Genomic DNA, 19444 nt, shown 5'->3' with positions numbered 1-19444 from the left:
CCTTCAAGCATCCGAGTCGCCGATGAGCCCCACGTTGGGCGCCAATTGATGAATACAGGCCCCAGCTAGGCCCGCAGAATACAAGGGTTCGCCCTCCTGTAACAAAAGCTAGAAGGAAGTTGGCACGGAAACTGCAAATACAAAAACAAAGTTTATTAACCCTTAAGGGTGGTCCTACAACCCATACAACACTCTTCAGTATTGCATAGAGTAGCACACAGAACTTGCGTACACGGTCCCCTTTTATACACAACAGAGGGGCTCATGAGTGGGTGGATACAACATGAGGCGAAGAGCATTACCTTTTATGGACATTTTCGATACAGGATCAATATGTGGGCGGAGTTAACACACTCCTAAGCCCGCGAAAACATGTTCAAGTAAGGACTAACTGATAACAGATGTGGTCAAGTCTGGACATGCGCCAGACGGACAAAGGAGCTATTTATAGACTGTTACTAGGCAGATTACAAGAGCAACTAACACGAAGATAGGACTCTTCTCGTGCTGAGCACGTGGAGACATGACAGTGCAAAATGGAGTCCGGACATTAGGCAACATAAGATGAAAGACATGCTTTAACTGAAGAGAATTCAGGTCTTTAGTGAATGCTTAATCATATCGCCATTTTAGTTTTCAACAGGAGGGGTGCAGTGAGCTTCTCTGCACAATAGAAACCAGAGTTTAGCTCTGGGGGCACAATTGTAAGTTTCGTTTATGGAGAATGTTTTCTTGGAAGCATGTCATATGGAAGAACAGTGTCATATTGATAATTACCACCACCATCCTGCCTTTGCCCGTGAGCTTTTGTCAGTGAGCAGTTAGAACTATCAGCTTACATTAAATGTTGTGTACATTTCTGTTCATGATATTCATTGGAATCTTTTTTAGTGTTTTAGCTTGCGAGCTATATTTGTTAGCAATATTTGATAGTGTTTGTGTTGACTCTGCGAGAAATTAACAGTTCCATCATTTGCAGTGGCCCCACAAAAATCTTTATTCCAGGGAGCCCAGCACCCTAGTGGGAGAGTTTGAGCATGAAAAGTTTTAATGTCATTGTTAAAATTTCGATTGTTGTGTGTTACAGTGCCTTTTATAGTAGTACTAGAAATGCAAAGATTGTGTTGCACATTAGGTTTTTGAAGCACAAGTGATTTAATTGAGATTTGAAAAAACCTTTGCACTCTTTCGTGGTCCAGTAAAATATAGTGCCCTCCACACGCATATAATATTTTTTGAGACCAGTATGGTGATGAAAGAGATAAGATCCAATATGTAAGATAGCATCCGGACCAACCATGATTAGGAGTTCTCATAAACACCCCCCTTACTTTCCCATCCACAGATCTGCGACTTCCCTAGCTGTGCCAAAACTCCCTTTAAGCTTCACCCAATACCCTTCCCGGTCCACTGTACACTGTTGCCCGTAATGCTGAACCCAGACTCTCCTTAAGCCCCCTTCATAGAATCTGCACAATCCACTGTAAAATATGATGCATACGGCATACCTTTGCAGCTAGGTTTGCAATATACAAGTCATATAGACAAGTTAAAAGCCATGCAACATTTTTAAATGATAATCCATTAGAAGATTTACCAGTATTTAAAGGACTGAAAACAACTAAAACAAAATCAAGTGTGCAGTGCATCTTCAGTGCTGTGGGACCTTACTGAAAATCGCACACACTTTTTTTTCAGAGCACTTTCACAATCTATGTTGAGGTCTTTGAAACATACAGGTTTGCTTTCATGCTCAGCTGATTTGTGTAATAATTGTACCTTTCTTGTAAAGCTACGTACAGTCCAAATACACCTAAAATATTCTGAATCTGTTCAAATTTATAATAATTTCTTTCACTATGGGGTTCTCTAACACCTGCATTGTGTAGAGTTGAGTTGAACATTTTAGAGACATCAAAGGGAGATGAAGTAGATCATATGGATAGGCCTAATAATGATAGAGTAACAGGAATCAATAGCTGCAGGTGATATTATTCATCCAGCTTTTGGTATTATTGAATTTACACCTAGTTTGATGAAAGAATAGTTTGATTTTTTTCTGCTGGTTCTTGTGTTTGTTAATTTATCTTACTTCTGAATTTCAGAGGACCATGCATTCTCATGCAGAACAGTTGCTGCCAATGCTTCTCAGGTGTTCGACTGCTTCACGTTCCAAGTTACCATGCGAATAGGACCTTTCTAATGTACACAGACAGCAGCCTGCTTGTGCTGCCGGCATCCAGTCTCATCAGAGCTACCCCCCACTCGTGGGCTAAATCGCAAGCTTTACACACTTCATCCGGTTTTCATCAAGACTCTCCCTCTGACAAAGCCCCACCAGAAGCAAGTACTGTAAAGGATACAGCTAAAGCCAATGAATCATCTCAGCTCAGTGGCAAGGAAGCTGTTCCAGCAAAAAAAACTATACGTCAGAAAATTGTAGCTGAACTGAAACACTATTACAATGGGTTCCGTTTGCTGTGGATTGATACCAAGACTGCTAGCAGAATGGTCTGGAGACTACTGCATGGGCAGGTGCTTACCAGGAGGGAACGACGAAGGGTAAGACTGTAATTATGAATTATTCAAGGTATTTCTACATGATCTATGAGCCTTCTGCAGTCTATGTGCGGCATTGAATAGCAAAACAGAAATGTTTCCATAGAGGTGTGCCAATTAAAGAGGCTTTCTGAGGCATGTATTTTAAGTTTTCAATATGATACATCTTTGATACACTTTAAAGCTTTTAGAGTAGTGGGGGTGGGGTGATTAAGAACTGCTGGTGTAATGTAGTGACATAAGAGCCACCCATATGCATTTATCTGATAGAGACGTCTCGCCGCAGATTCCTTTACTTAGAATATCCCCAGGCGTTAGACTGGATCCGGAAATTGTTTCGCAGCGGCGCCGCCTGGCTCTGCCCTGACGTCGTCCACGGACATGACGTCAGCGGAGCCATATATGCCCCTCCCGGCTCACTGACGTCAGTTTTCTTCTTTTCCGCGTCCGAGCGCGGATCCTGGAAAACCAGCAGTTTCTTGGCCTGGTTTTTAGGTCTCGCCTGACCCAGCGCATGCGCTGGTCTGGCGAGACATTTTGTATGTGGGTTTAGAAAGTGCTACCCACCTTTTTGTGCTGGCGACAAGCTACAGTGCACGATGGCGTGCACGCTCACAGCTGCTCCCCGCATTCTCCCCTCCCTTCTCGCCCAGCCATCTCCTGCGCCAGCCTTCAGCACCATACCCCTCCCCCCGCTGCTGCGCGCGCATCCCTAGCATGAGTCATCGCGATCGCTTTCGCTTTTACAGTGATCGAGATCGCGATGTCCGTTTTAATAATATTCTAATACTTTCTTTTCTTGTCAATACACTCTCACGTGAAATTCACTCGTACGATATGCGTGATTCATATGGGAACGCATTAGTATAACTTAAAGATAGCCGCCCAGTTCGTTTTTACCACTCTTACGTGAAATTCACTCGTACGATATGCGTGATTCATATGGGAACGCATTAGTATAACTTAAAGATAGCCGCCCAGTTCGTTTTTACCACTCTTACGTGAAATTCACTCGTACGATATGCGTGATTCATATGGGAACGCATTAGTATAACTTAAAGATAGCCGCCCAGTTTGTTTTTACCACTCTTATGTGAAATTCACTCGTACGATATGGGTGATTCATATGGGAACGCATTAGTATAACTTAAAGATAGCCGCCCAGTTTGTTTTTACCATTTCTGCATGTGACTCAGAATTTGGGAAATAAATAGCGATTCCAAGATGGCGCTCATGGTCCACGCTGTGGGCACGCGAGAAGTGCTCACCTCCTCTACTTTTTCCGTTAAACTGTAAGTTTAATTTTTTCTATTTTTTGTACTATTGTAGCCTGTGTACCCCTTGTTGAGATGTGGCATATTAATGGAGTATGTGGCCAATTGCAAGCGAAGAAAATGGGTTGTCTTAATCCCTGTTTAGGCGCCTGCATTCCTGCCCATTGTTTAATGTAAATTGTCCAAGCTGCAATGCATCTTGCATTACAGCTGCCTGGTGTGCTGTACTGCCGGCTTCTCTCTAAGCTTTGCCTGGACTTTTTAAATGGGCCATCCAGTCATGACGTCACAGTAAATCGCAAGACACAAGCAGACCTCAAACCACGCACACACACACAACCACACACACAGCCACACACACACACAACCACACCCACAACCACACACAACCACAATCACACACAACCACAACACACAACCTCATGCACACACACACAACCACACACACACAACCACACATAAACTCCCACACACACACTCCCACACACACACACACACACACTCCCACACACAACCACAACCCCACACACACAACCACACACACAACCACACACACAACCACACACACCCACACACACAACCACACACACAACCACACACTCTCTCTCGCTCTCTCTCTCTCTTTCTCTCTCGCTCTTTCGCTCTCTCTTGCTCTCTCGCTCTCTTGCTCTCTCGCTCCTCTGTAATCTTTCCCGCACCAGTACTCTCCGTGTTGCTTCTGAGCCACCAGTACTCTCCGTGTTGCTTCTGAGCCCTGCTTTTGTTATTTCCATCCACCCGCCTTTAAAAAATAAAAAAATAAAAATATTGGCACTGCTTTATTTTTCTTTATTTACCAGTACAACTTGAATCAGTAAATAATAAAAAAAAAAGAAATCTTCACACGCACGCTGTAGGTGCGTTCATGTGTTGTGCTTTTACCTACAAAATGACACAGCTGCTATAACTGCATAATAGCATCTTTTTTTTTTTAATGGGGGATTCCTCTTTATCCATGCTGCACAACATCGCTAAACAAGCATTGGCGCATAGATAATAGGTCTCGCCTTTGGGACATTAAGTGTTTAGTTATCCAGCACAATATCCTTGGTGCAACAACATCAACTGTTGCATGGCTTAACACTTATAAGGTACAAGGTTTAGCCATGCAACAGCTGATGTTGTTGCACCAAGTATATTGTGCTGCAAAACTAAATACTTATAAGGTCCCAAAAGCGAGACCTATTGGCTATGCCAATGCTTGTTGAACCTTCTCGACACCCTCAGGTGTCGTGGGAACAGTGTGCAATGCCTTCCGGCTTTAAGGCTTGTGAAGCCTGTGCGCGTCAGATGTTTGGCACTGACCCGCACGTGATCTGTATGTGGTGCCTCGGCGTGCACCACGACTCCAAGGACTGTGACGCCTGTCAGAGGATGAAACCGAAGTCCATGAGGGAGCGTTGCATGAAATTGCTGGCCGCATGGATGTCCGGTCCGCCTCCCTCCCGTCGCCGCTCTCCCTCTCTGGATCGGGCTCGTTCCCGAGGTCGCTCCCGCGACCGCCGTGCGACAACAGGTAAGCGTAAGCACAGGCGTCGCTTACGGAGATCTTCATCCAATGTCCGTGCTGCTGACGCACATTCCTCTTGCCCTGTACTGGGTAAGCGCGCACGGCGGCCTCATCCTCAGTATCCACCCTTTCCGGGTGTTGGGGCACCTCCTGTCCAAATGGAGGCTTATTCAAATGCACTAGAGGCTTGTTTTGAGTCGCCCCCTCTCCCTGGTGTGCCTTGGTGTCCCACAGAGGTACCAGGCACTCATGCCGGGTCTTCGTCTGCGGATGTTTCCCCGGCACCGGCTGTGTACGTCGACTCCGATTCCGGAGCCGACGCGACGCCACCGAGCCAGGACCCAGAGCACAGCCCTCCCTGTCTGTCAGTGCATAGCCCTGTGCGGCTTCCTGCGCCGACGCCAGGTACTACACCAGGCTCTACGCCGTCCCCGGCACCTTGTGCTTCCTCCAGGCAGGTTGCACTGGGATCGACGTCGGTCGGCGTCCCGGTCGCGTCCTCTGTGGAGGTTGTCGATGTCCAGGCGGCTCCGATGCGGCATCAATCGTCGTCGATTCCGCTTCCCTTGGTGGTTGCTCCCCCCAACTCCTCGGGCGGCGATAGGTCTCCAACGCGGCGTCCGTCAACGCCGGTACTACCATTTACGCCTCCTCATTTGGAACCTGATGCTTCCCAGGACTCCCCAGATCAAGAAACCAGGGTGCAAGTACCCTGTATTGCCTGGCCTTCGGGTCAGTCTCCGGCTCCTCCTCTCCTCATGTCTAGTGGCAGGTTTAGCCTTCAACCGTCTCCTACTGACGGTTTGTATTCACCTACACGGATGGAAACTGAATCTAGTGTTGCCTTTGCGCGCGCTATTCATGGGGCGGCTGCTGTACTCGGCTTTCAGCCTCCTGTGGTGCCTCTGCTTTCTGATTCTTTATTGGATCTGCTCCATTTGGAGCCTATTGAAGTAGAACCTTTGCTGCCCTTCGGGGACTCTCTACTTGAAATCCTGCGTGGCACATGGTCAAGACCCTCTTCTGGTGACCCTGTTGATCGAGCAATTGCTCGTAGGCACCGCCCTGCTCCGGGTGATCCTCTTTGTCTGTCTCTTCACCCAACAGCTCAGGGCCTAGTTGTTCAGGCGGCTTTCAATTTACAGTCTTTATCCTCTTTGCAATTGTTATCTCCCACCAGGGAATGTGGGTGGCTGGATGATTGTGGTCGCCGGCTTTTCGCCTCTGCCAGTGCAAGCGTCCGGGCTTTAGATACGGCCTGTGTGTTTGCACGCGCATCCTCCGCTCTTTGGGACTCAGTTGCTCACCTTCTCCCTTCTATTCCAGAAGGGCCGAGGACAGAATTGCTTCGTCTTCTGCTACATGGCAGCAGCATGGCACAATTCTCCCTTATGTCTTCCATGGATGCAAGTGACTCTATAGGACAGGTCCTTGCTCGCGCTGTAGCTGTACGCCGCCATGCTTGGCTGCACGACAGTCGCTTCCCAGATCATGTTCGGGATGCCCTCAGGGATCTGTTGTTCAATGGAGTGGATCTTTTTGACCACCATGCGGATTCGGTGGTCTCCCGTCTTTTGTCCGGGCTGCAATGTCTCTTGGTGCCATATTCTCTGCATTATTTTACGGCGCCCAACCTAATGCACAGGCTGATTATAGTGACCGGTTAGTAGTGTTCATGGCTGGGTAGCCATCTCTATGTTTGTTCATTACAGCCGTTTGGTTGGTTCTCTTGTTTTTTTCAGTCCTCTGACTGTGTGCTTAGCCCAAGAGGACACCCCTACTGGGGATTAGCCTTACCCTATGTGGGGTATTTGCTGGCATTAAGTTCTACCTTTGCCTTGGTACGCTCCTATGGAGTCTCCAAGTGGACATCCTGCTGTGAGCCACTTGTTTCTTCCTACAGTGTTCCTTGTATAGCTCTGCTCTGTTACTCATTTGGGTTGGTCTGTCTGTAGTGCTTCGGAACCTGGCATACGTTTCGTGCCGTGAGGTGTCTATCTTGCACGCCTGGTGAGACACCTTGTTGTCGCAGTTCTTTCACAAATGACACCCTATTTGCCGCTGTGCGGCCTGCTTATTATTTTTCTTATTGGTGCAACTTGGACGTACAGCTCCTTCTGGGTTTGTCCTCTATGGTGGTAGATTAGCATATGTTCTCTGCTGTGCGTGGTCATGGCCTCTTTCTGGCCGCTTATCCTACAGCAGTGTCCATGTTCCATGCTGTTTCCGAACGAGTGTTTCCACGCTTTTGCTTGGGTTCAGACTGTGCACCCTCAAAGGGGCGTGTTTTCCTTGGAATACTCGCTCCTTGGGGTCCGGGACCTTTACATTCGTACTCACTTTTTAGGTCTCGCCTGAGACAGCGCTTTAGCGCTGCTCTCGCGAGAGCTTTTGTAAATGGGGGATCTGGAAGTGCAAACGAGTGCTTTCAGGCCTCCAAATACAGTGCATGTGCGCCGGGCGCGCGCACCATTTGGCAGCCTGCACACAGTTTGCTTTCACTTTCGGGCCGCACGGCGGCTTTGATATGATCGTGAACGCGATCACTTTCACACAGTGCATGTGCGCCGGGCGCGCGCACCATTTGGCAGCCTGCGTGTACATTTCGCGGGCGCTTTGATGTTCTCAGTGAGCCGCGTGGCCACTGCGAACATCAAAGCGCCCGCGAAATGTACACGCCGTTTGCCACCCCCTCCCTTATCCCACTTCCTGCTTGTCTTGTTAAGAGTTGAACTCAGACCCTCGTTCTTCACCTTAGTGCCTGCGGGCACAACTTCATTTCAGATCTATTTTTAAGTCTGACTCAAGCAGTGGATTTGTTAACAAAAAGAAAGCAATTCTGAATCAAAGCAGCAGCCCAGAGAGTGCAGGGACGTCTCGGAGCAGATTTCGTGCTTCCACGAGATATTGCATCGACCTCCTTAAACCGAGGATTTAAAGCCAAGCCTCGCGTACTTTGTCTCATCGCGGGCTCCAAGCTTTTCATGTACTATTTTACTCGGATTTAGACTTGAGACGAGGGTGGGGGTTGGCGGGGGAAGGGCAGTGGCAACAGTGCTGTGGAGTTGGGTAGTTTGGTCGAATGTTTGCTGGTAACACATTCAGCTCAGGGCTTTTCGGTGGCGAGCTCGAAGCCTTCTTGAATCCAGATGTCACTCTTTGCACCTTCTGATATTTCGGGGAGGTTTATCGCACAACAGTGTATGCCCACTCCTCCCTCAGCCCCGCGCCGTGTTCTTTTACCAGAGAGGAGAGTTTGCGTTCACTCAAAGCTTCTCATCCTGGTGCTTATCAGGGGCAACTGCAGCATCCTCTGGACAGGTTCAGAAAAAGTGCCCCCCTCCCCCCCCCCCAAAAAAACAGATACTCCACTTTGCCAGGTCTTACGCCCCTGGAGTGTTCTAATAGGGTGCATGCTGGGTCAAGAGGGGCGTCACCGTGCTGCTGCCCACCCTGCTCATTGCCTCCTAGATGGGAAGGGGGTTGCGTTTTTTATTGTGGGTGTTCCCTCTCTGTGCTGACAAACATCAGTCCCACACTTTCGTTTGCTACAGCACCACGGCACTCCTGGTTCCATAGCCTGCATCCTCCTTGCAAAAGGCTGGGCGATTACAGAACGAGCGCCGCAGGGAAATGCAGGCTGCGGTGGGAACGCTGCCCCCCTCCCCCCGCCCGCACCATATCGCACAACTCGTGCTTGTTTAATATAGACAAAGTTGAAAATATGATTTTGAAAACCCCGTTCACTATAATTATGTGGATTTGATTTTTGACTAATCATATGTAGCACATCTCCACAGGACCAGTGCAAGCATCTTGTAAGGCCTTCAGAAGTCCTGGCACATTACAAATTGAATATTTCACAGCCTGTCTTCTGGAACACCCCATATGCAAATCTTGCTGTGTTGTACTAATGGTAAAAACCTGTTCGTTAAACAGATCAGACTCCACAAGTTCAGCTTTCAAATGCTTCAAACTTCAGCTATCCATCTTCAGTGTAATGCAGCTGAATGCAAAAAAAACCAACAAGCATTGGCATAGCCAATAGGTCTCGCCTTTGGGACCTTATACGTGTTTAGTTATCCAGCACAATATCCTTGGTGCAACAACATCAACTGTTGCATGGCTAAACACTTATAAGGTCCCAAAGGTGAGACCTATTGGCTTTTTAGGTCGAGCCTAGACAGCGCATGGGCTGTCGCAAGACCTAAAGTTCAGTAAACTGAGGTAGCTCCCGCCTGTTGCTTCCCATTTGTTCCAGGCAGTGTCGGTCTTCTTTACTGCTGTGTAATTAGTTTACACAGCAAACATCATTTCCGTCTTTCTCCTGTGCAGCACCGACCAAGTACACGTTTGTTACGCTCACACAGGGTAACTGCTATTTGGAGAACTCTTTTTTGTGTTTTTTGCATTCCTTCATGCTTGTGGCCACGCTCGATGCATGTCTGTGTCATCCTCCCCTCGTCATTACCCCCCCACCGCCACCCGCCCTCTGTGTTGCCCCCACATTCCTCAGTGCCACCCGCCCTTCGCTCCTTATTTGGTTTCACTGTGAAGTGTTTTCGTAGCTCAGCACGGCGCCCACTTCATGGACGTTGTGCTTTCACTTTTATATCTCTGCACCACACACACCTTCATGTATATTAGCTCAGGAGTGCTGCTATGAAGGAGACGTAAATAAATAACATACATAGTTTGGTATTCAACCTTTTAAATATGGCGGCCGTTTTGATATGGGAGAGACGTTAGTCCTGGAAACGTTAGTCCTGTTTCTATTACAATACTCACTTAATAACACGCCGACGCGGGCGGCTTTTTTGAAGAGCCAGCGTTGTTGGTGATTTGAGGTGTAACGTAGTTTAACTGGGTAAGTGCTAACGTCGTCTTCACTTTAGACCTTAAGCAGTCTTGGATTTTTACTAGCTTGCTAAAAATCGTGTTTTGCTATTTTGCAGAGCTTACACGTTGGCTGTACTTAAATACTTCTGGTTGGTTAACCATTTGATCAATCTCACTCGTGTGAGTTTTAAGGGTAAGCTTTTTATCTTGGTTATTCATACACTTGTGTAAACGAGCAGTTACGATTAGGCTTTTGGTTTAATTTACGTATTTTTTACAGTGGGACTTCCGGATTGTTAATTATATACTTAGCGTCGTGCTTCTGTCACACCATTTGTGGTTTACCCATCATAGTTTTGCAGGTATGCGTTGTTTTTACGAATTTGACATAACGATTTGGTCTCTTGAGGTGTTGGTGTTGTACTGTTTTTACACTGGTAACGGGTTTGTGCAGCTATTTATAAGGCACTGTTTTGAGCATTAATTTGTCTCCAATACACACATACTTTTGAGGCATTTACACCATATTTTTTCGGTTTCCTTGGTGGTGGTACTTTACTTCTGGTGTTATGACTATAATGTTATCCCCTTGCGCTTTCCTTGTACAGCGAAATTGAACTTAGTGCAATTTGTGACATATTTTTAATTGATATATATATATGGTTTGTTTCTAGAGATTCCCCTGATGAAGGGCTATGTTTTAAGCCCGAAATGCATTGGGATTTGCCTTCCGAAACTGTGAATTCTCGTTGAGAAGAAACATTGTTCTGTTAACTTTTTCTTGCTATCGAGTAAATACCATATGGTCACATGGATTCAGCTTCGATATTCATTTGTGTTTTAAGCGTGGAGAATTAACTATTATGATGATTTAAATGTTATAAAATTGGTGTCACTCTTGAATAATTGTTTCACTTGTCCAGACAACATTTGTGATAGTATGTTATTTATTTATGTTTAACACCAATATGCCCCACCTGGGCACTGAGTAGTGCACTTGTTTTTCTAAACATTTGTTTAGATTTTTTCTTGACATTGTTGTATGTAGGTGGCTGGCAGTGCCATCTTTCAGGTGCACACCATAATTGTTCGAAATTTGATTACATTTGAGTACACAGTTACATTACAGTTTGAATTTGAATATTGAGTGCATTCCTAGCTGCTTTCGTCTCCAGCTATGAAGGAGACGGGCATGTTTTTTGCTTTAACTTTATTTAATATCGGCGCCCGTGCGCTAATTGGCAGCAGTTCGCCATTGCCCGCTTTTCCGACATGACCACGGCTGTTGTGTTGCCTGGATGTAGGTAGCACCGACATCCCTGGAGCCCCTGCACACATCACGGACAGAGGCAGATGGTTTGTTTACTTTAGCTGATACTATCATCAGATCCTCTCTCTGAAAGTGTGTTGCTCATGTTTGGGGTTCCTTGTGGCAGCTTAAATGCATTGTCTTTCAGGCCATCTCTCTTATCCGTAGCAGTGTTTTTCACTTTAACCACTATGACCCCTTCTGTTTCTTCGCCATTGCGATACATTCCTTAGTAAAGTTGTTTGTAAAAAAAACAAATTACTGTGGCAAAACAGTTTTTAATGGGCACAGCATGCGCACCTCTGCATTAGTATGGGCACCGGGTGCACACTTCTGCACTGGTAGGGGCACAACGTGCGCACCTTTGCACTAGTACGGCACCGGTTACACACCTCCGTGGACTTGCAGGAGCCCGCGTGAACACCCGTGGACTTCCGGCCTCGAGGTAAGGAAGGCTTTGGAAATTCACAATAAAGTTTTAAGGAAGAAGCGCGAGTCAGATTTTAAGACCCTCTGCTGCCTGCTCGAAAACCTCCATAAAGTACATGTATTTTGTTTGTAAATGTTCGTATTATTGTTGATGAAGTGACAGCACTAGTTCATACATAGCAAGGATTAACAAAAACAACAAGCAAGTCCCTGGAGTCCGTTAGGTTTTTACCAATACACGAGTTTTAAATGTATTCATGTTAAATTGTTTTGCTTAAAATAGCAGGTAATGTTTGAGAGCTCTGCTTGGGAAGGGAGGAGCTCGGGTGGAGTAAGAGTCACTGATAACAGCAGAGGAATGATTGGCACAAGTGAGGCATCAGTGCTGCAGTGATATCAGAAGGGCCTCCGAGGAAGGGGGTCAGTCTGAGGAAGTCCCCCCACTCCTTACAAGCACAGGCTGTTTCCACATACCCCTCGGCCTCTCAAGCACCCTTCACTTCTTCCTGCTGCACACCCCGAGGAGGTCAGCCGCAGGTACTATGTTGAACTCTGTTTATTCATGCTTTTTGGTATAGCGCTGTATACCACGCGGGAATTTCATAGCACTGATCTCAGGTGCCACTGTGTTTCAATGAAGCATAATAATATTTCATATTTGCAATGCACACATCAAAGCTAATCTGTCCTTACCTGCCAGAACAAAAGGTCTTATAATTATGTAACACGCTGGCCCTAATTTATCCACTCCTTGACGGATTCGAACCTGTGATTAGGAGGTTACAAACAGCTCTTCATCAAGTGAGTATCACCGCTAAGGAATCTAAACGACTCTTTCGCCCATTGGCAGATAGGAATGGCAGCAAGGATATTTTTTACTTTTGTTTTATGCAGCACAAACTCGACCCAAATGTATTGTAGCGCTTTATATCAGCACCAGTTGCGTTACAGATAGGCACATTCATTTTGTTAGGCACCTGGACATTAAGTAATTTGCCCACAATGTAAACAATAGTCGGTGCCTGAAAATGGACCTGAGGATACCTTGTTCTTAGGTGAACCTAGAGACCTTTCTCCTCACCTCGACTTGCCCTCAGCGCCACTCTAATCAAATCCTGCTTTCTGGGATCTTGTCTCAAAAGTACCTCAGGCACCTGCCTGTTTTATTAAGAGCTCCGCGTGCTCCAGGTGTTCATGTGCACTAAGCACGTTGTGTGTAAAATGCTGCAGTGTCTGTTACAGAATGTTCAGGGGTGCAGCAGATAGATCAATTAACAATTATTTGAAATGCTATAGGTCTCACATTTGCAAGAGTTTGAGCTATTGGTATTGTAAATGGCAATGCCTTTTATTGATGTGTTTTAAAAACCTGCAGGCGGTGCGAAAACATGCACTTACTTATAATCGTTCCTTAGGAGAAGCAAAGCTGGCAGTAAAAGGGGCTCAGTTACTTCCAGCCTTACTTCTCATAAGCAACAACTATAAGTACAAAGTGCATGTTTTCGCACCGCCCGCAGATTTTCGAAACACATAAAAAGGCATTGCCATTTATAATGTCAATAGCTCAAAGTCTCGCAAATGCGAGACCTATTGCATTGCAAATGCTTGTTTCTACTGTTGTGCCTAGTTCTTTCTCCTACTCTGCCTTGCAGGGGACCATAGTTCCTCTCAGGCAAGGGGCATATGCTGCTTACTGCCCTGGATATTGTCCTATCCAGTTTTCACATGTCTGCGGGTAATTTTAGCGTACCCTAGATTCTTGTTGTGTCACGCTTCTTTTTTCTGCGTTTCTTTCTTCCTGCTCTGTGTTCTTACCCGGCGGATCCGTGCAGGCTCTTTCATTCATGCGGTATGCGGGGTTCCTGGCCCGGTCTGCTTGTACCACCAGCTCTTATGTGGTGTCCGGCTTGCTTGGTGCACTTTTTGGGTCGTTGCCTTCTTGCTGTTGTGCACCTCTGAGCTGCTCACGCTACCCTACAGGAGGTCATTGCTTACTTCGTGTGGTTCCAGCGTCCACACAGTATACTTAGATACCTTCCGGTATGCTTAGGTACCTTCCGGTCTTCGCTCTTGTTTGTTGACGCTCGACTGCTTGTCATCGGCCCTTTCACATGTTGTGCCTAAGTCCTGGAGTGTCTTGTGCTTTCGTACTACCGGCACCTTCTGGCCGTGGATTGGCATCCTGCCAAGGCTGTCACTTGTATCTTGCTGGTACCGGTTTCAACAGGGCTCCTTTTCGCTGTTGTACATATTGGGCCGGTGTGCGATATCTCTGTCATACCAGTTACCGTCTCTCGAGGCTTTGCTGCAGTCGGCACGCTGCATCCGGCGGATCTCTCAAACCCTCGGTTCAGCTCCCCTTCTTGCGAAGTCATGGCCTTCCTTTTTACTCCAGCATATCTAGTGTATGGTTTCTTCTCCATGCTGGCACTTGCTGGGTAAGGGTCAGCCTCTTGCCACTGCTGCCCCACGTGCCTGTGCAGGTGCAGGTTGCACAGTGCTTTTTTCCACTGTTCTGCTTGGTTGACTGGTAATTGCTTTTGCTTTCTGTTGCCACCTCGGATCCTGTGGATCCCTCAAACCCTGGGTTAGTTTATCTCCTTTTTCGAAGTTATGAACTCTCACTTCGCCATGGGCATTCTGGCTTTGTGCTTTCCTTCTCTCAACCCGGTGTACACAAAGGGGTTTTTGTGCTGTTCTTGATGGCTTCTGGTGCCTTTGCCTCCCATTGTTTTCCGCTCTCTTTAGAACTTCATGGTCTGGTGGTTAACTGCTCTATCATTACTGCCCTCATTGTGGTTTGTTCCAAAGGTTGATGGTGCTGTTAAGTCGCCTTATGGACGAGTAAGTTCTCTCGGGAACTTAGTGGGGTTCAGTCGCAGACCCGCCTTCTCCATGGGTATGGCTTTGGTATCTATTCTAAGTTAAGGAATCTGCTGCTAGACGTCTCTATCAGATAAACGAGTTACTTACCTTCGGTAACGATGTATCTGGTAGAGACATATTCTAGCCGCAGATTCGTTAACGCCCGCCCGTCCTCCAAGTTCTGCGAGGACCTTTTCAGGTTGGGGCTTTCTATACTCGCCTTCCTAGGATGGCTTGCCCTTTTGCAAAGTGATATTCTCTCGCTCCAACACTGACTGCTTCGTTCTGTTTCTCTGCTCCATTCCGCCCATTCTCAAGATTAGGCGGTATGTTGATAGATCATGTGTTCTTTCCAGCCCTCGGCCTGGATTGTACGGTGTGAATTCTATTCATGCTTTTTCCCACCATCCCGCTCTCTCCTTCTCCATTGCCTTGAGGTCTTTGCCACCCCAGCGGCCTTTTACTTCAGATCTATTGACTCTGTACATTTATGGGTCTTTTATTTGGGTTGGGACGACTCTTTCTGGTGACGTATTGTTGTGAACTCTCCTTAATCTTATGTTCCGGACTTGTTCTCCTTCACGGTCTTACTTTCTGAATGCGAACTTTCTGTCCTCTGCCAAGCTGTTTTTCCACATCCTTGTCTCCCTTTAACGTTGATTGGCCTTCGCTCTTACGGGGTGGCTTTTCAGAGCACTGCTCTGTCTCACCTGTCAATTTCTTTCTATTTTGTATTTCATCATTTTTGCACACTGTTCCCATATTCACACAGTTTTTTTGGTGATGGCTCCGCGTTCTGACGCGGAAAAGTTTCTCCGACGAAAACTGACGTCAGCGTGCCGTAAGGGGCATATATGGCTCCGCTAACGTCATGTCCGTGGACGACGACATGGCGAGCCGGACGGCGCCGCCCACAGCGCGCAGAGGTGCTGCTGCGAAACATTTTCCAGATCCAGTCTGATGCCTGGGGATAGTCTAAGTTAAGGAATCTGCGGCCAGACTATGTCTCTATCAGATACATCGTTACCGAAGGTAAGTAACTCGTTCACTAGAGCTAGAAGGTAGGAGTGTCTGTAAGAAAGGGATCAGAATTTGAGTTGTGAACTGAATAGCACCGGTTCAAACTACAGTTTATTTGTCCATGAAGGGGACTAGCCATAGAGAAGGTTTCAAACACAAACCTTCTTGGAAGAGGGCTGGTGGCCTGTGGTGATGGATTCCAGAAGGTGGATGGAAAGTAATAACCGAATTTTTTGTTCCGAGTTTCTGAAAACTGACATTAAAAATGAAGGGATGGAAGAACCACAGATCTACCTAAGAGCAGACTTTGAAAGGATCCTTACATTTCTTAATCGATAGATATATTTACCTGCATGGCTTCACCTTAAAAGAGCATAGAAAGAGACAGACCTGTCGGCTCCATTTCTGGTAGGACCTAGGCATAAGAGATAGAGCCTTCCACGGGGTGCTAAAGGTTTGGCTGTAGGACTTGTCTAGCCTTTTGTGACTTGACCTGGTCTGTCAGTGTTCGGAACCTCGCACTTGGTTGCGTTGTTGGTTGCCTCCAATGATCTCTTGCTGTTAGCTCAGGCTCAGTGGGGTTCACATTTGGTAGATGTTCCAGTATTGAAAGGAGCATAGAACGTAGAAGAATGAATAATTTTCTTCAAGAATTCTGGGCATGTGGCAGGTGGACACATTTTAAGGACCTTGTCCCGATGACTCTTGAGCTGCTGGCACAGGAGAGAGGGAGTCTATCCTTTTCTGTGTGCCATCTCGTCTGGTGACTTGACAAAAACGACTGTGCCACCCTTATCTAATAGACTTCTAACAGACATATGCTACCCATGCTCAGCATCATCCTCTCAACACTTGTTCATGCATAGCCCTATATAGCTGGTGCCAACCATGCCTTCTTTTTCAGAGATCATAACTCACCCAGTGTTGGGTATGACTTCAACTTTCTTTCACTTTTCTCGTTGACCGCCAAGTATTTTCCAGGTCAGCGCTTCAGTAGCTTGTGTAATGATCTGGGGGTCTATGGAGAAATCGAAGCACAAATTACAGATGATGACAGTGGTGCAGAGAATCCTTCAGTGATAGTATGTCCGTTCCCATCTTGTCTTCAGCTAAATGCAGTTTATATTGCTTGTTGTATCCTGTTGACAATGTAGTGAGAGTACATGTTTGTAGACAGACGTGCTACTTCTAGGTCTGCTAATTTCCTGAAATATAGCAGATGATAACACTTGGGAAATGCCTTTATACTTAATATTACCCTGTGAAGTGTTTACGTGTACCTGTTGAGACTGATTCACCAAAGCAATTATGAGAATTAGAAGTAGTACTACAGATGCACTCCTAAAAGTGGTGTTACGTGCCTTCGTTTATCAGCCCAAAACATCAAACTCCATATTTGTAAAAGTGCAATGTTGGCTCAGTCCTTTCTCCAGCATTGGATCTTTCATAGATTCACATGCGTGAATCATTCAGAGCTTTCGAAGTGGGAGTCTCTCTATAACTTTTACATATCAGTACAAGGCACTGCCTGCCTGCCTAGGCCCAAAGGGGGCCTCTTTATGAGCACATTCTCCTCATTGAAAAAGAGTTGAACTACCACGTGTCACATGAAAGGAAATTCCAGATCTTCGCTCCCACTTCAATTCGGATATATATTTTTACCAGAGACAATTTTCTTTAAAACTTTTTCTTATGTGGGGTGTGGATTTTATTCACCACTGCCTTTGATAAAGCGTTAGAGAAATATAAAAAAGAGTGGAAATGGAAAAATCTAACTGGAACCCGTTCAAGGCATGTAATTTGTGTGCGAAAGAGAATTTTCACAGATGATCCATACAAAAGGTGCATCTATTTCCTACATCCAGATCATAAGGTATGTATAAACAGCTGGCAAGGAGACGAGTAAGAGCTATTCCTCCGGTGAATCACATCTGGCAGGAGTTAGTTAAGCTGATACAGACCCTAGCCACAGATGTGGGAGTGGCACCCAAGCTTGACAAAAAATACAAGATCCAGAGAATTCACCAGCTGTCTCCTAGGTAACACATAGCTGGACTCTGACAAAATGCAGGCTGCTCCACGTTGGTCATAAAATCCAGCGATTCCTTGCACTGCATTTCCAAATAGGTAAGGGCTCATAATGGATATATCTAGTAAAGGATTCTCCACAATGTCCATCAGAGCTGCCAATGCTATGGAAATAATACGAAGATACAACCACCAAATGTCATCAGATATTGTCCCATATCTAGACATGTTACCAGAAGATAACAAGCATTGAAAATGCAATAGGTCTTGCCTTTGATTAAGTTAAAGACATATGCTTTGCTAATGGTATTGTACAGCAAAGCAAATGGCTTTAACTTAATAAAAGGCGAGACCTGTTGCATTTTCAATGCTTGTTTATTTTTAGTTTTGCACTACATAAGAGTGCATGTGTTTGCAGGCTCTCTCAAACTCACCCATCCCTCCCTCCCACCTTCTACTGTCATAGCGTTTTTTAAGGAATCTTGTGTGAATGTTTTTGCTTTCTACAAATGAATGTGATTAAAAGTCAGCCGGGGCACAGGCCCCTTGTGTTCTTTTTGTGTATTTGTTTTGTGTTTGGGTAGAACAGTCAATTTCTTTAGTGCTTCTGAAAAGTTTTCGTAGCCCTTACTTAAAAGTGCTGGGCAGAGCGATCCTGCTCCTTCCTGAAGCCACTGAAGCAGACTTATTCGGAGGGGTTGACAGGATCAAGCAGCCTTGGGTTTATTTGCACCCATAGCTGCTGTGGAGAGGGGGTGGTGGACCTGAAGGAAACCCTTGTTTACATGGCGGTTAGCAGGTAGAAGCTCCAACCGGAGGTGTATATGCACTTGGTGGCTTAATGATAAGCGATTTATACATGTTTAGGGCAGTGTGGTTTCATCTCAGAACCTGCTTTGTATCAGGCCCATGTTTAATCTCTCACAACTGCACACACAGACACACACTCGTCAAACATTGACACACACCCATGTAAAAACACACGGACACAAATGCGCACATGTACCCCACAAGGACACACATGAACACACAGGCACCATATAACAAAGAAATATCCAAGCATACACATGGACACACCCCACAAAGAAAGACACCCTAAACATTAACAGCTATTTGAAGAGACATGCACTCAGCAGATGCTCACATATCATCCATAAACACACACAAAAGTACACTCAGTCAGAAATCATACAGAAACGCCCACGCTTGCAGAAACATCCTGCATGGACACACCCCCCAAATATTGAGAGCTGCCTAAATACACATGTACAAAGCAGGTGCACAGAAATACACCTCAAAGACAAACACGAACAGAAACATTCATAACACAATTTGACACACGTCTCATGGGTCCTAAACAAATATACAGCCAGGCATGACAAAGATATAGCTGTACCCACACGTGCACGCTCATGCACTCACAACAAGTCCACATAAATGCTCCTAACGGTCTTGCGTCTGTACACAAACACATCTCACAAACACATACACACTGACTCAAAATACACAAATGCCATTGTGCGCACATGCACATCTAAACATGCACCCACTGAAGCACTATCGCCCACGTGT

General features: G+C 46.1%; 1 protein-coding gene across 10 annotated transcripts in view; it reads left to right on the top strand.

The window, feature by feature from the left end:
* The window catches only part of LETM2 (leucine zipper and EF-hand containing transmembrane protein 2), a 283485-nt gene that overhangs the window by 81288 nt on the left and 182753 nt on the right, over window positions 1–19444 (top strand). For all 10 annotated transcript variants that reach the window (XM_085633949.1, XM_085633952.1, XM_085633950.1 and 7 more), the window contains exon 4: window positions 2106–2562. In XM_085633949.1, coding sequence (XP_085490075.1) covers window positions 2106–2562 — 457 coding nt within the window. The remainder of the gene's footprint in view (window positions 1–2105; window positions 2563–19444) is intronic.

Source organism: Triturus cristatus, chromosome 11, assembly GCF_964204655.1.
Source record: "Triturus cristatus chromosome 11, aTriCri1.1, whole genome shotgun sequence".
In the NCBI taxonomy this organism is placed as follows: Eukaryota; Metazoa; Chordata; class Amphibia; order Caudata; family Salamandridae; genus Triturus; species Triturus cristatus.
The sequence above is the reverse complement of the archived record's forward strand: the minus strand, read 5'-3'. Positions and strand labels throughout refer to the sequence as shown.